The 14,249-nt window shown below is 37.9% G+C and overlaps 2 protein-coding genes and 2 non-coding genes across 4 annotated transcripts; 1 reads left to right on the top strand and 3 right to left on the bottom strand.

Annotated features, from left to right (window-relative positions):
- Window positions 1-539: 539 nt before the first annotated feature.
- gnl3 (G protein nucleolar 3) lies at window positions 540-6,694 on the bottom strand. Its single transcript, XM_028446937.1, has 14 exons — window positions 6,062-6,694; window positions 5,826-5,884; window positions 5,567-5,707; window positions 4,197-4,388; window positions 3,987-4,122; window positions 3,087-3,190; window positions 2,471-2,621; window positions 2,268-2,355; window positions 2,000-2,177; window positions 1,779-1,921; window positions 1,447-1,583; window positions 1,211-1,353; window positions 978-1,032; window positions 540-909 (listed from the first exon to the last, which is right to left on the bottom strand). Exons 1-14 carry the CDS (start codon window positions 6,072-6,074, stop codon window positions 809-811), a joined length of 1,641 nt encoding a protein of 546 aa, XP_028302738.1. The 5' UTR covers window positions 6,075-6,694; the 3' UTR covers window positions 540-808.
- On the bottom strand, window positions 1,100-1,173 carry LOC114464143 (small nucleolar RNA SNORD19). The gene has a single exon (XR_003674167.1). It is a non-coding gene; the product is annotated as a small nucleolar RNA SNORD19 (small nucleolar RNA).
- Window positions 2,741-2,857, bottom strand: LOC114464146 (small nucleolar RNA SNORA47). Its single transcript, XR_003674170.1, has one exon. It is a non-coding gene; the product is annotated as a small nucleolar RNA SNORA47 (small nucleolar RNA).
- Window positions 6,600-12,783, top strand: LOC114463398 (zinc finger and SCAN domain-containing protein 22-like). The gene is made up of 2 exons (XM_028446939.1): window positions 6,600-6,866; window positions 11,208-12,783. Exons 1-2 carry the CDS (start codon window positions 6,686-6,688, stop codon window positions 12,125-12,127), a joined length of 1,101 nt encoding a protein of 366 aa, XP_028302740.1. The 5' UTR covers window positions 6,600-6,685; the 3' UTR covers window positions 12,128-12,783.
- Window positions 12,784-14,249: the final 1,466 nt, after the last annotated feature.

The raw sequence follows: 14,249 nt of genomic DNA, 5'->3' as shown, positions 1-14,249 counted from the left end.
TCTTCATTGTTGAATCATCTCCGTTATACATGTTACTGTCAGCCTAATGTAAAAAAACAAAACTATAAAACACTCATTTTTCATGCAAGTCTTTGTACATGAAACCCCAGGACATTCCCATAAAGACATGCATAAGTTCTACTGTCTGCATTTTTCAATGTACCATTAGTGTTAAAGGGCATTTTAAACTTTTGATATTTCAATACCGTTAAATTGGTCATTTTTATTGTTACTTTTATGCAGACATGTTCTTACCTCAGTATTGTATTTCCTGTGGAAACTTTTTTTTAGAGCATCTTAAATCAGGAACTTTTATTATTTAACTTCAGTTATCTAAAGTTTAGAAATCAATGGTCATTAAATCAAAAAATGTTTCATTTAAAGCAAATTATTTCTTCTGCTCCCAGAATTGATATTTGACCTTTCATGTTAAATGACCGAAAAGTGCTCATCTTGTTGCAAAACGTTTTTCTTGTATATGAAATTAAACAAATCTTTAATAAAATGGTTTTTAGGTCTGTACTTTTTTAACTCAAGAATAAACTCCAAATTTAGACTTTTATTCACATGCAAATAGATTATTTACAATAATCCTCACTGACTAAACATATTGGAACATCATTAGAATGTATAGACAATTCAAATGGAAATGTTTGTCAGGAAGTAGTCGGCGTGTTTAAAAGTGCCATTGATAAAGGTTTGGCGGAAGAGGAAAAGCCACTGGATTTAAAACTGCCAAAACAAGTCAAAGCAGATGTAATCTAAACACTGGACAAATGTTTTAGTGGAAACGGACTGAAGCTCTAACTTAGTTGAAATCAGTGTTGAAATCATAGATATCGTCTGTCACTGCTGTTGTGAGGCTGATGTCCACGGGGACTGACGGAACCAGCACATGGCTCATCGTTTCTGCAAGGAAAACATTTCTGGTCAAAATACGTTTTGATTGGTACATCATATTTAGGTATATTGTTTACCTGAAAGGGGCTTTTTCTGCAGCATCTCAGACAAGTCCTGCACAGACTGTTCTGGCTACAAAACAAGCAGATACTTCCCAGTTATATTCAATATAAAAACCCACACACACACACACACAGTGCAGTCAGCTGGATCAGAGTTGGATCTGAGGTCTCCATGTAACAATCAGACTTTCCATTATTTTCCTCATTTCCCAAAAATGTGATTGTAATGTGTTTTTAGCTCAACTCACCTTGTTCTCATTCTGCTCTACGACTTCCTCTGTGGCTGCTGCAGCAGGATTTTCAACAGGGATTTCTGCCACGGTTAGCAGACCTGCTGTTGGACCGTTAGAGGTGAAACTGAGACTCCTGGCTGGAGAAGGAAATTTAATTCCTAAAGAAAACAGAGTTTTCAGTGAAGCAGGAAAACAAAAACGTCCAGGAACTCTAGTTGGTTACAATTTAAACAAAAATTAAACACCAATACCTTTCAGGACTTCCTCATTTCCCACTTTCAGTTTGATCAGATCCCAGCTCCTCTTCATTTCTGTCACCACAGTGTCAGACAGGTAAGATGGAAATGTGCACTCCTCTGGCACTTTACTGTGATAACTTAGTTTGGCTCTGAGGAGACAGACAAACAGAGGCTTTGTTTAAAAGTTGTTATTACACATGTGTGTGTTCGAAATTTGAACTGTTTGGATCAGAGTTGGATTAGAAGTCTTCATGAAGTCACATCCAGGTGTGCGTTTTGTCCTCATTTCCATTTAAAATCACTAACCCAGCTGTTCTTCCCTCAGCTCACTGAGAAACACTCACCCTGTCCAGTGAGATAGGAAAGTAGAAGCTGCTCGCTGTGTGTCAGGAACTCCTCCTTTGTTCAGAAAACCACGTTTCTTAGCAAACAGCATCAAGAACTCTAAAGGGTTTCTGTAGTCTGCAATGGTATACTGAAGGATGATCTGTAACAATGAAACAAAAGACATGATTATTAACATCTCAGAATTCAATCTAACACAGCATGTTAGCTTCCTGCCTACCTGGGTCTTGTCACACTGATTAATTAAAGTGGTTACATCCTCAATCACACTTTCATGGCCCTCCTCCTCCTGCAGGCACCTCAGAGCTATGGAGGTTGCGGGGTTGGATCGTGACACTATAACACCGGGGCTGTCGATAAGCTTTAAAGTCTTTGATATGCACACCTCCTGCATAGATCTGAGAGGAGAGGGGGTAGAGAAAGCAATGGTTTATGCTAATAATTAAAAAAAAAAAAGAAAAAGAAAAATGCAAGTGAGCCGTGCTTACTTAGTAATGCCTCTGGTTGCACCAACAGGGCACGCCACCACTCCCTTCAGGCTGTTAATGACACTGCTCTTACCTACATTGGGAAAGCCTGAGGACAAAAGAACATTTAGATTTTATACTTTGAAACCTTTCGGCTGGAGTATTGTTATGAAGGAGCTTTGCTAATCATTACTAAAAACATTGTGTGGTAAATGTGTGGTTACCGACGACACCGACTCTGAGCACGTCTTCACGTTGCGTGTTCGTTGTGTAGTTTGTGAGCAGCTCAGTTAGACTGGAGCTCCCAAAGCAGACTGCTGCTCTGCCCAGGTTCAACAGTTCATTGGAGGCAGCTAATCGACGCTTTTTGGCTTGCTAGTGGAGAAAGATTTCAAAAATTAAAAAACAATGCGGAGCATTTATTCTTACAGTTGCTATCTATTGTGTCTATTAATACTATTATTTAGAGGCTTAAACATGACCAACAAACACCACAAATCTGCTCTGTGTTAGGACAGAGAGACAAGGCTGGGTGGTTTGTTTATTACTTTTGGAGGTTATAACCAGTTACAACAGCACAACAAAAGCTGTTTAACCTTCTCAGGCCTCCGCAAAACAAGATACTTGAATAGATTTGTAGAAGTACTTTTAAAAGTAAAAAACCCAACAATGTTTTTCAACCATTATTGGACTTCTCTGTAAAAGCAAGTTAAAACCAGATTTATGAAACTGTAAAGGTATCAGCACCTATTAAAAAGTTGTAATCTTAACTTTTCCTCTTTGATTATTTCTCAACAATCATAAAACCACAAACCAAGTCAAAGCAAAGTTCGTACCCACCACTGTTTTATCCTGCATCTGCATTGACGCTTTAAAAGCGACAACAGGAAACTCTTTTCCTAAACACTGTATCCATTTCTCCACATTTTCCTTTGGGACCAGATCTGCAACACATTACACACGGGTGCAAATATCAATAAATCATAGGGATGTAACGATTCACTCAACTCCCGATACGATTCTCTCACGATTCATTACTGTACTATTTTCCTTTTATTTTTCATTGTCAAAAGAATCCCTTGATGAACTATTCAAACAATGCAATTTAACTAAAAATAAATCTTGAATAAAACAAATGAAGAAGCCTATTCATTTAAATTCTGGTTCATAGTAAACAATACAAAACTGCATAATAGTTATTTTTCTTTTTAAAAGTGCAACTGAAAATGTATTTTGTGACTTACCAATTGGACCTTAAAAAAAAAAAAAAAAAACAGTCTGCACTGTATTTGCGTCAGATATTTGTTTGAACCAGCAGAGGGCGATGGTAACCCAGTGGTCGGTTGGGATGCAGCTAAGTGCAGTGAAGAAGAGATGCTATGCTGGCAGACAGAGCTAATAGAAAAGCGTGACTTTTACAGATATTCACGTAATATTACAGATATTCTTTTGGTGCTAAAGTGGTAAGGAATCATTTATGAATATGTTTAAGAGTAGAAGGCGGCCAGAAAGAAAGTATTAGCAGATTTCGCCCGCCACCATGACTTCTGGATAGCGCCCTCTGCTGGTTAAGACAAGTACTGCGATTCAATTTTCACAGCATCGATGTGAACCTTGATATTTATGAATCGATTTTTAACTGCCTTACGATTAATCGTTACATCCCTAATAAATCATGCGTTAAACAAGCTACACAGCATGTGTATGCAGTTCAATAAAGCAGCTTAAACACCAACTTACCAATTTTATTCAACAGCAAAAGTAATTTCTTGTTTCCTTCTTGCTGCAGAACTGCTTTCTCCAACTGTGGACATCTGTACCCCATAGGATCACGAGCATCAAGCACTTCAATCACCACATCAGATTTATCAATCACCTGAGCGAGAAGACATCAATTGAGACGCATGAAGCCACTAATCAAAAATGTACAACAAAGCTGTGTAGATTTACCTTGTTCAATTCAGCACAGAGGTGCTGCTTAGAGTTCCTATTCATGGCCCTTTCTTTTCTAAGGTTTTTGTCCTTACGGGCCTTCTTGGATTTGGGTTCTGCTTCTTTGCTTTTTGCTTCTGTGTCAGCTTTTCTTTTCTTGGCTCGCTCCTCTATTTTAGTTTGTCTTTTTTTCTCAATTTGTTCTTCAATCTGCAAGATAAAACATTTGATAAGAATAAGCACCTCACTAGCAACCCCAAAGGCTCAATCTAAATTCAATAAAATTATGTAATTTAACTGCCTAAAAATACATTCCATTGCGCTGCATCTTCATTTAACTCACTGAAACCAGATACATTTCTTAAAAAAAAAAAAAAAAAAAAGGGCCTTAGCTCCATGAGTATATTAGAGCATGTGGTCACGTGACTGTCGTAAAGTGATACATTCTCCAGGTCACATGACCTGGCCAAAGACAGTCCATCTCCTCCAAACTTACATGGGCGGCATTTCAAGAGGGCAGCCCCGCTCAGAGCATTGATACTGTCAAGTCCTGTATAATGGCCTGAAGAATCATTTAAAATAACTCATATGCATTAATTCTTTAGGTCACAAAGTCCGCTGTGTGGCTTTAAAGCTGTAATATTTCGAGAATAAAGTTGGTATTTTTAGACAGTCATATTTTAATAAAACCATTGTTTTTTTAGATTAAAATCACAAAATTTCAAGATTAAAGTTGTAAAATTTCCAGACGAAAGTTGTAATTTTATGACAATAAAATGAAAAAAAAAAACAGGATATTGTCTGTTGTGGTCATTCGTGCGTAATGGAGAATGTGGAGCATTTAGTGAGATTATATTTTAGGTTTCACACATGATAAAACACAGCCTTTTGGCCCATCATCACCAACCCTGGTGAAAATAAAAAAAAGACTGATTTGGAGCTAAAATCCTCTTGTGGGGGATGAACTGGCTGAAAGTGCTTAACTTCAGGGTTATCTGTGTTAGTTGCGTTCACTTAAACAGGGAATTCTGAACACTTTACTCGTAATGATGAGTTTTTTTTTTGAAAATAAGGCTTTATTCTCAAAATTATGGATCTATTCTTAGAAGATTAATACAACTTTAATCTAATACAATTGCAAATTAATTCTCATAAAATTAAGTATTTATCAAAATAATACAACTTTAATCTCATACTGCTCAGATTGATTTTTATTTCAATGTGGCCCTAATACGCCGTCATACATCTTTGCACTAAAGTTACAAACTACTGGTGTACCACTGGAAGCAATGGCTTGTGTAAAACAAATCTGCTCTTTATGAGCAGAATTGGGTTGAAATGCTGTATGTTTTAAGCTAAATAGGGAAGTGAGATGATGATAGACCGACCTGGAGCCTCCTCTGCTCGGCCTCTCTGAGCACCTCTTCTCTAAAAGGAGCGCTGTTGGGCACCCCGGGGTCCTTCTTGGGTCTTTTCTTCACTCCTTTCTTCTTTGCCTCTCGCCTCAACTTTTTGTTGTGCTCTCGGACCTTAAACACAGCAGAATCAGCTTCAGGACGACTATTGCAGTTTTTGAAAAGAAAACAATGAGACTGAATTTTTATTTCATTAACAGTAACATGTTATCACCAACAAGAAAACACCCACCTTCTTTTGTATTTTGTACCGTTTGCCACATGAGACCCTCTTACTCGCCTTCTTTAGCTCTGAAAGAATAAAAAAAAATAATGCTAAAAGGCCTAGTTTAGGTATCTAAAGCAGGTGGTCTTAACCAAGGACTGAAGCTACGCGTAATTCATGAAATTAACCATCATTTAGGTGTTAAAACAGTGGATATATTGAAAACAACCCTCATTAATACAGTAGTAACAAATTTAACTCACTTGGTCGCTTCATCGTGGATCAGTGAGTGAATCTCACACGTGGTGGAACGCACAGACAGTGCTGCTCAGTAGGCAGTGACTTCCGGTCTGCTGTGTAGAGACTTTACAGACAAGGCGCCCCCTACCGACGTGGAAAACCAACGAGATAATGAAAGCATACGGGGTCGAAGTAGCTTTTGATTCATTATTTCGAGGTTTCCTGCTTGTTTAAAGCTGACACAAAATTTGAAATTGTATTTAAATATGTTTAATTAAATTTAATTAAATGTTCACCCAAAAATATAAACGTAAAAGGTACACAAGGAACGTGCAGAAAACAATACATATATTTAATTATTATTATTCTGTGATATAATGTGTCTATGTATTCGTTTAACTACTTTGAAAAACAAATTCAAGTCTGCAAATAATGATATTGTCTTTGAGTCAAAGATGTGATGTAGAAAACATGATTTGGGTGGTTCTGCGATTAGTTCAGAGTGAATGAATAAGGTATAATCTAAATCTATCTAGTTCACTTTGGCAGAGAAAGATAAGGAACGAGACCAGGTCACGTGAACGAGCCCAGCATCCTATTTTTGGTCCGTTTTGGATGGTAGCAGGCGCTCATGAGACCACCCCAAAATGACTAAACTGCAATTTTTAAATGTTTTTCTGACTGAGCGCCTTATGTTAGCCGCGCAAGAGATTTACAAGTCTGTGGAGGACACGATACTGGAGTACCAGGAGGAAATAGCTATCAGGGAGCGGGAGAACGACCATCTGAGGCGAAGGCTGCGGGACGCAGGGATCGAGATATGGCCAGGTTAGCTGAAGGTCTACCGGGTTGTGTGAAGGACTGCCAGTGAGGCTGCACTGGACACAATAAACACTACAGCAAAAATAAACACACGCTAATTTTACTCAACCACTCTGGAACGAGTTATGGCGTTAGCTGCAGGCTAGCTGCGATGAACGACTGCTTCTGTTGTGCAGTTGCTAACACATTAGCAACCTTTGTTCGTGGGCGAGCCAGTCAGCACTCAGTCTGGACTAAAGTTACAGCAGTGACTACACTAAAGTGTTACTTTTCATTAACGTGTTCGCTGCCGATAACAGCAGCGAACACAACACACGCACAGTTTACCACACTCACACAGCAAACACAACACTTGTTTGCTGTGTTTGAACACACACTAACACATTTCGTTAGTGTGTGTTCTGCTATAAATCGCGCTTGTGACGTTTGGCTAAAATGTTGTCAATCACACAAGTTGCCAGAGTTGATGCTGTTAAAGGTAAATACGTAGTGTTGGCCGAATATAAATACATTTACTAGTCAGAGTTAGCTGCACCTGATTTAAGACTTACTTTAAGTGTTTCTCAATATAAAGTCGTAAAACTAACTTTAGTTTTAAGAGTCATACGTATTACGAACTTGCCATTTTAATTGTTCAAAGGTCACAACCTATTAAAATATTGAAAGTGTCTATTTGTACGGTTCCCGTACGGACAACCCTCCAGTGCTATTTGTACAGTTACCGAAGTACCAGTAGTACCAACAGTACCTAGCGTTTTAGGATTAGGATTAGGTTTAGGGATGGGTTACAACACAATTTTGAGGGTTAGGTTGTTCCACACAAAACATCAGAAAAAAGTAATGTGCTCCAGTTACACTCCTAATTGTGTGTAAATAATGTTAGTAATGTCTGTTGTTATATTAAATAACACATTATACTTAGCCTTAAAATTAAGGTATAGTTTAATATAGGACAGAGATGGGCAACCACCATCATAGTCAGGGCTCTACACTAACTTTTCCACTGGTGCGACCAAGTGAGAAAGTTGGTCACACCAGCACAGAATTTGGTTGCACCCTTTTTTTTGAACGAGGACGGGGTGTATAGCATAGGCATGCATGCTGACTTAACTGGCGTACCGTAGTTTTGTATGAAGTAAAGATTGACAGTGACTTGAGATGTTTGCAAAATGTTTTCAGGTTTTAGTGACAATATTAAGTTTTTCTGCAACACGCAGTGGCTGAAATAACAGGTCATTTCTTTTATATAATTTTTTTTTTTAAAAAACAGCAAAGCATATTAACAGGTTACATGTATTCTGTTTTAACAGTAGCATAACCAACTTAGCATCTGCATTGCTTCATCCCATGGAATTCAATTCAGAAGGTCCAGCTCTATAGTGGGGTCTCCTAACCGTCTTCCACTGGTCAGGGGTCTGCAACCTTTACTCTGCAAGGAGCCATTTTGCCTCATCTCACCTGGAAGTATGAGCAGGTTCAGGTTTTAGTAGGAAAGATGAAACCTTCATCGAGCACTGTAGACATTGTTCCTATTTCCCTGCTCTTAAATATTTTTGATTTTGTTGGTCCTTGGGTGGTAAAATTGATAAACTTCTCAGTTTTATCTGGCTCGGTCCCCAGGTTCTTTAAACATGCGATAGTAAAACCCAATCTTGATCCAGGGGAGCCTATAAACTACCGGCCCATATCTAAGCTTCCCTTCATGATTTTTATGATAAATATCAATCTGGTTTTAGGCCAATCCACTCCACTGAAATTGCTCTTCTGAAAGTTTCCAGTGATGTGATGATGGCCGCTGACTTTGGTCGGTACACAATTTTGGTTTTACTTAATCTGAGAGCTGCCTTTGACACAGTAGTTTATAGTATACTGGTCGATTGACTAAAATCTGAGATGGGGTTTTCTGGTCCTGTTATCCAGTGGTTTACCTCTTATATAAATGGAATAACTTTTAATGTTGCTATTAATGATGTAATGTCTAATATGTTTAACCTGTCATGTGGAGTAGCCCAGGGAGCTGTTCTGGGGCCTGTTTTATTGTATCTGATGCCTCTTGGTCGGTTGATCCGTGGTTTTAAAAATGTGTCTTATCATTTTTATGCTGACGATATCCAGTTGTACTGCTCCTTTAATGACTCAGAGTTTCACTTTTTATCTGAGTTCTTAGATATCCTGTATCAAAAACTGGTTGTCATCAAATTATCTCCAGATAAATTCAAACAAAACAGAAACTCTGATCATTGGTCCTGATAAAAAGAGACAAACTCCTTAAGTGATCTGGGCTCATCTGTTAAAACCAGCCTTGATCAAGCAATGTCTTTGGAGGGACACTATCGTCAACGGACTAAAAACTGTTTTTAACACCTGAGAAATATCTCTGAAGTGAGGCATCTGTTATCAAAATCAGATCTCTAACTGGTCATACACGCGTTTATATCATCACGCATTGACTATTGTAATTCTGTTTTTACTTGTTTTAATAAGTCAACCCTAAACAGACTCCAGATCCTACAGAATGCTGCAGCCAGATTTTTAACCGGTGCTCCCAGACATCCCAAATCACCCCCATTCTTTCTAGGCGAAGCCTTCGGTTTTCAGGTCAGGGTCTCCTAAAGATCCCAAAAACTAAATTTAAAACCAGAGGAGACCTGGTGTTCCAGGCTGTGGCACCCAGACTCTGGAATAACCTACACCAGTCTCTCCGGGAACTTAACTTAACTTAACACTTTTCAGCAAAGCTTTTAGTTAACTGGACTTTAAATGTTTGTTATCTTTTTATGATGCTGCTGTTGTGATGTATATGCACCCATGTTTTATTATTCTATTTTGATGTTGCACTTTTATTTTCATCACAGCTCTGTACAGCACTTTGTGATTTTATCTGCAAAAAGCGCTTTATAAATAAATTACTTATACATACACTCTTAATTAAAGGTGCAGTCTGCAACTCTTATAAAAGTGACTTTTTGTCATATTTGCTAAAGCTGTCACTCTGGAAGGACAGCTTTACATGAAACTAGTAGTTTGTGTGGAAAAAAACAGACTCATTGAGTCTTCCCTGCTGCTCCTGCAGCCTTTAGCAGATTGCCAGAATACACCGCAACCAAGCAAAAAGAACCAATCAGAGCCAGGATTGTGTTTGATGGGCTCTCTCACAGTGGCGGAAACGGGCCTCTATGGAAGCCTGTTTCTCCACTAAAAAAAAAAAATCACCAAGGAAAGTCATAATTATGAGTTAGAAAGTCATAATTATGAGTTAGTAAAGTCATAATTATGAGATAGAAAATGTTTTGGTACATCCATCTGTACCCATGGCACTGACCAGAAATCTCCATTTGTTGTTCAATAAACTGAGCTACTTCAGCCACATGAGTTTTATCCTTTCGAGGCCAGAGCCTCTTTTTGCATAGTATCTTTTCAAGGGTGCGTTTACTCAGCATATTTCTATGTGAATTTGCAAACAAACAAAGTATTTCATCATTTGTAAAGCCCCGTCTAACGTAGTCTTCGATAGTCATTTCAGCCATCTCTCAGTGTCAGCTCACCACATGAACAAGCTGCTGTAAATGTGTTTAAGTATCTCATAATTATGACTTTCTATCTCATAATTATGACTTTACTAACTCATAATTATGACTTTACTTACTCATAATTATGACTTTCTATCTCATAATTATGTCTTTCTATCTCATAATTATGACTTTACTAACTCATAATTATGACTTTACTAACTCATAATTATGACTTTACTTGGTGATTTTTTTTTTTTAGTGGCGGAAACGGGCTTCCATAGGTTTCCATAATATGTGAAGGGAGAAATATTTCTAGGGATGGGCGATATGCACCAAACATCTCAATATTGTTTTGGTCACAATGGCAATACAGAATATACAACTCAATATAATTTTTCCAAAAAAGTCCTATCAGAAATATAAATCTGGGTTAAAATACCTTTAACAAACTACCACATGGGTTTTATTTATCTTTTTTTAACAAACATTTTCAGGGCAGGTCTAGGTTTCAGTTTGAAACCCAACTTCCAAAAACTATTATTTGAACTAAAAATAGGCTTTAAAATAAAATCATGTCATTTATTGGCGATGTCATTTTTTTATATACTGTAGCTTAAAAAAAATCTTGATATTTTGACCATAGAAACAGTTTCTAAGCTCATGGAAAAACAGAGATTGATTATTTGCTTAAAGTGTAAGATTTCACAACTGCATCTTTATTTATTTGATACACATTTGAAGTCCTTTCTGCAACTTTCTGTTCACTTTAAAGAGCCATTAATTACCTTCACACAAACAAGTGGCTGAGCATTTTAGTATTTTTTTCTCTTCGCAGATCGTCCATCAATGTCACTCTTGAATGAAGAAGATGGTGAGCATCCGAGACGTGAGTGGAGCCCCAGTATGGGACACGAAGAGCGCATTCCAATTCAGATCAAGGACAAGAGAGATCCACGTTTGAACCAGGGGCAGGACCAGCTCCGGGGACACGGCTCCTGCAGCACATCAGAGAATATTTTCACTCCCTCCCGTGTTCAAAATGAATACCCTCAGGAAGGGCCCCACCCCTCAAATATACCTCAAAATCAAGGTGTAGAGAACAGAGACAGGGATCCAGGTCCTCGAGGCCCCTCGAGGCACATAAAGGCAGAAAGTGGAGGCGGCCATAGAGGCTCCACCACCTCCAACAGTAACACTCAGCCCCTTGCACCAGTCAACCCAAACTGCTCCAACGAGAATAACATAGACATCATTGGGGTAGATAACAGTGGGCCAATGATTGGCCCCAAAGGACCAGGAACTGGTCTGAATAGAGGGCAGGGCTCTCATATGCGTAACCAAGGGACCAATGCTGTGGAATGTCCTCATCAAAAATCTCCTCTGCAAGCCCACATGTCGACCTTCTGCTGTAAAGTTTGTGGCGAAGCATTCAGTCACGTTGGTCATTTGCACGTGCACGTACAAGTGCACACTCGGGAGAAGCCGTACCGCTGCGGCGTCTGTGGGAAATGCTGCAGCTCCTCCGGCAGACTCCAGGAGCACCAGCGCAGTCACACTGGGGAAAAGCCATTTCGCTGCCAGATCTGTGGAAAGGGTTTCACACAGATGGCTCACCTGAAGGTACACATGAGGATCCACACTGGAGAGAAACCGTACAGCTGCCCCGTGTGTGGAAAGTGCTTCAGCCGCTCGGACAAAATCAAAAGGCATCTTCAAACTCACAGCCGGGAGGGATCCTATTTCTCAGGACAGTAATGCCTGTGGGTGGAGTGGGTGGACTGGTTTGTGAATCATACTGGTGTTGGAGACTTTTCTATAAAAGTTAAAGTTGCCAAACTGACAAGAACTTTCTTCTTACTTTTTACAAGCTTGGGATTTGTTAACTTACAACTTCTAATTTCCTCAATAGACTTTCCATTAGCTCATTTATTACACTTTACTTGAATTTCTATTTTTCACAGAGCATTATGTCTCAAAGACACATTTTTAGCTTTTAGCTAGCCTTTTTGAAATGTCTAGAGTTTTTTTTATTCATACAATTAGCATGATGAAGTCTTCCACACATGCCTAAAAACAAAAAAGTGCAAGAATATTTACTGCCATCACATCCTAAGGTGCACTGGTGTCTTTACATTAGTTTTAGAAGTCCTGGGTTTAGGAGATCAAGGTAAGGTGTAACTGTTTCGATTGTTGTCGATTCATGAGCTATAGAAATCAGTTTACTTAGTCTTGGCACAGTTATACTGTTAATGATGCTCCTGTTTCTTATCACACAAACAAAGCAGATGCTTAGGTGAAGTATGTTTGAAGGAAATAGAAGCACCAAAATGATCATAATAATCACTTCATATTGTGCCTGAGGCTGCAACTTTGTTTTGTTGTCAAAATAAAAACCCTACTTTAAAATGAAATGATATAAAGCACACTGTGTCAAACTCGAGGCCCGTGGGCCAAAACTGGCCCTTTGGAGCATCCAATCCGGTACCGCAGGAGACAGTAAAAATGACAAGTAAATTACCAAATAATCCAGTTGTATATATCTTGAATTCACTAATTTAACAAAACTCTGCAATATTCTAAAGGGTTTGCAGTTTTTCTGTGTTTATATCACATGAATGCATTCACTTTTATTTGCAAATTGTGGAACTTACTTTTACACAAAAATTGGTTACAAAATCAGGATTATTTTTAAGTAAAGTGGTATTAAAATCTAGGGCACCATTGATGATAAAATTGTTCTGAATCTGTGGCCCACTTTAGATCAAACTGGTTCATATGGGGGCCTTGAACTATTATGAGTTTGGCATCCCTGATCTAAAGTAATCCAACATACCATTGGAGTCAAGGTACTGCAAAGTTTTATTTTCGTAATGTTATTTTTTTAATGAATGGTTCTGTCGGATCAGCCTTTTACCTCCTTTCATCTGAGTTTTAGTTGTTTTTTTTTTGTTCGTTTTGTTTTTATGCCTTTTTTTGTTTTTTCTCAAATTTGTAATCTGTTGGAAAGCTACAAACTGCCAGTATATTATTCAGTCCTAAAATACATGTAAGGCTGCTTCACTATTTTGTGAAAAAAAAAAGTGATACATTTTTGAGTGTCTGTATCCTGGTCTTACAACACATTTAGTGGTTTAATGTAGTTTTTGTGTGGAATTATTTTGTTGTCATTGCTGTGACAGGGCTCTACAGTATTAGCTGCACCAACATGTAACAACGTTACAACCAGTATAAATTAATATTTACCTTTTAAGGTTTTTGGAGCTGTCAGATGTTCATAGAATTTGTGACTCTTTAATTCATCATGAAATAAAAATGCTTCCTCTTCAAATGACTTGTGATAAGAAGGTTTTAATGCATTGTTTTACCTGACAGGAGAAATTCTAAGCTGAACAATGACTTAAAATTGTACCACAACGTCAGGAACTCAGGGTTTTTATTTTGAATATTTTTCTTTGCAAATATTGCAAAAAATAATAATAATAATAATTTGAATTTTATTGGTAAACCCATAAAAAAATGAGTTTAACTGCAATAAATGGTATTACCATGGTATGGTCTATTCTATTGGATGTTTTTATGATGTTTTTTTTATTCGGGTGTTACACTTTGATCACCATAACACGGCACCAGCAGCTTGTCTTCTCTTAAGCATCTTTATTCTCCTGCACACACTCTAATGTACGGCATTGTACTATTGTAATAAATGTTATTTTTGAATAAAGTGGTCTTTAAAATATCATTTGTTATCTTGTTTATTTAAAAGCATCAATGGTCAATATATAAAAGGACCAATTAAGCACATTGCACTGCTCGGAATCTTTTATCCTATGGCAACAATTTGTGTCTCTCGTGTTACAAAATGTGTCTGTGCTAGATA

Source organism: Gouania willdenowi, chromosome 5 (genome assembly GCF_900634775.1).
Source record: "Gouania willdenowi chromosome 5, fGouWil2.1, whole genome shotgun sequence".
Taxonomy (NCBI): Eukaryota; Metazoa; Chordata; class Actinopteri; order Blenniiformes; family Gobiesocidae; genus Gouania; species Gouania willdenowi.
Note: the sequence above shows the minus strand (reverse complement) of the source record. Positions and strands in the feature narration are given on the sequence as shown.

Bases quoted from the DNA above. Each gene is read 5' to 3' on its own strand.
- LOC114463398 (XM_028446939.1), top strand. From the start codon at position 6,686: ATGACTAAACTGCAATTTTTAAATGTTTTTCTGACTGAGCGCCTTATG. The intron at 6,867-11,207 runs GTTAGCTGAAGG...TTCTCTTCGCAG, and splicing joins AGGGATCGAGATATGGCCAG to ATCGTCCATCAATGTCACTC.
- gnl3 (XM_028446937.1), bottom strand. The intron at 4,123-4,196 runs GTAAATCTACAC...CTTCTCGCTCAG, and splicing joins TCTGTGCTGAATTGAACAAG to GTGATTGATAAATCTGATGT. The intron at 2,178-2,267 runs GTAAGCACGGCT...CTCTCCTCTCAG, and splicing joins GCAACCAGAGGCATTACTAA to ATCTATGCAGGAGGTGTGCA.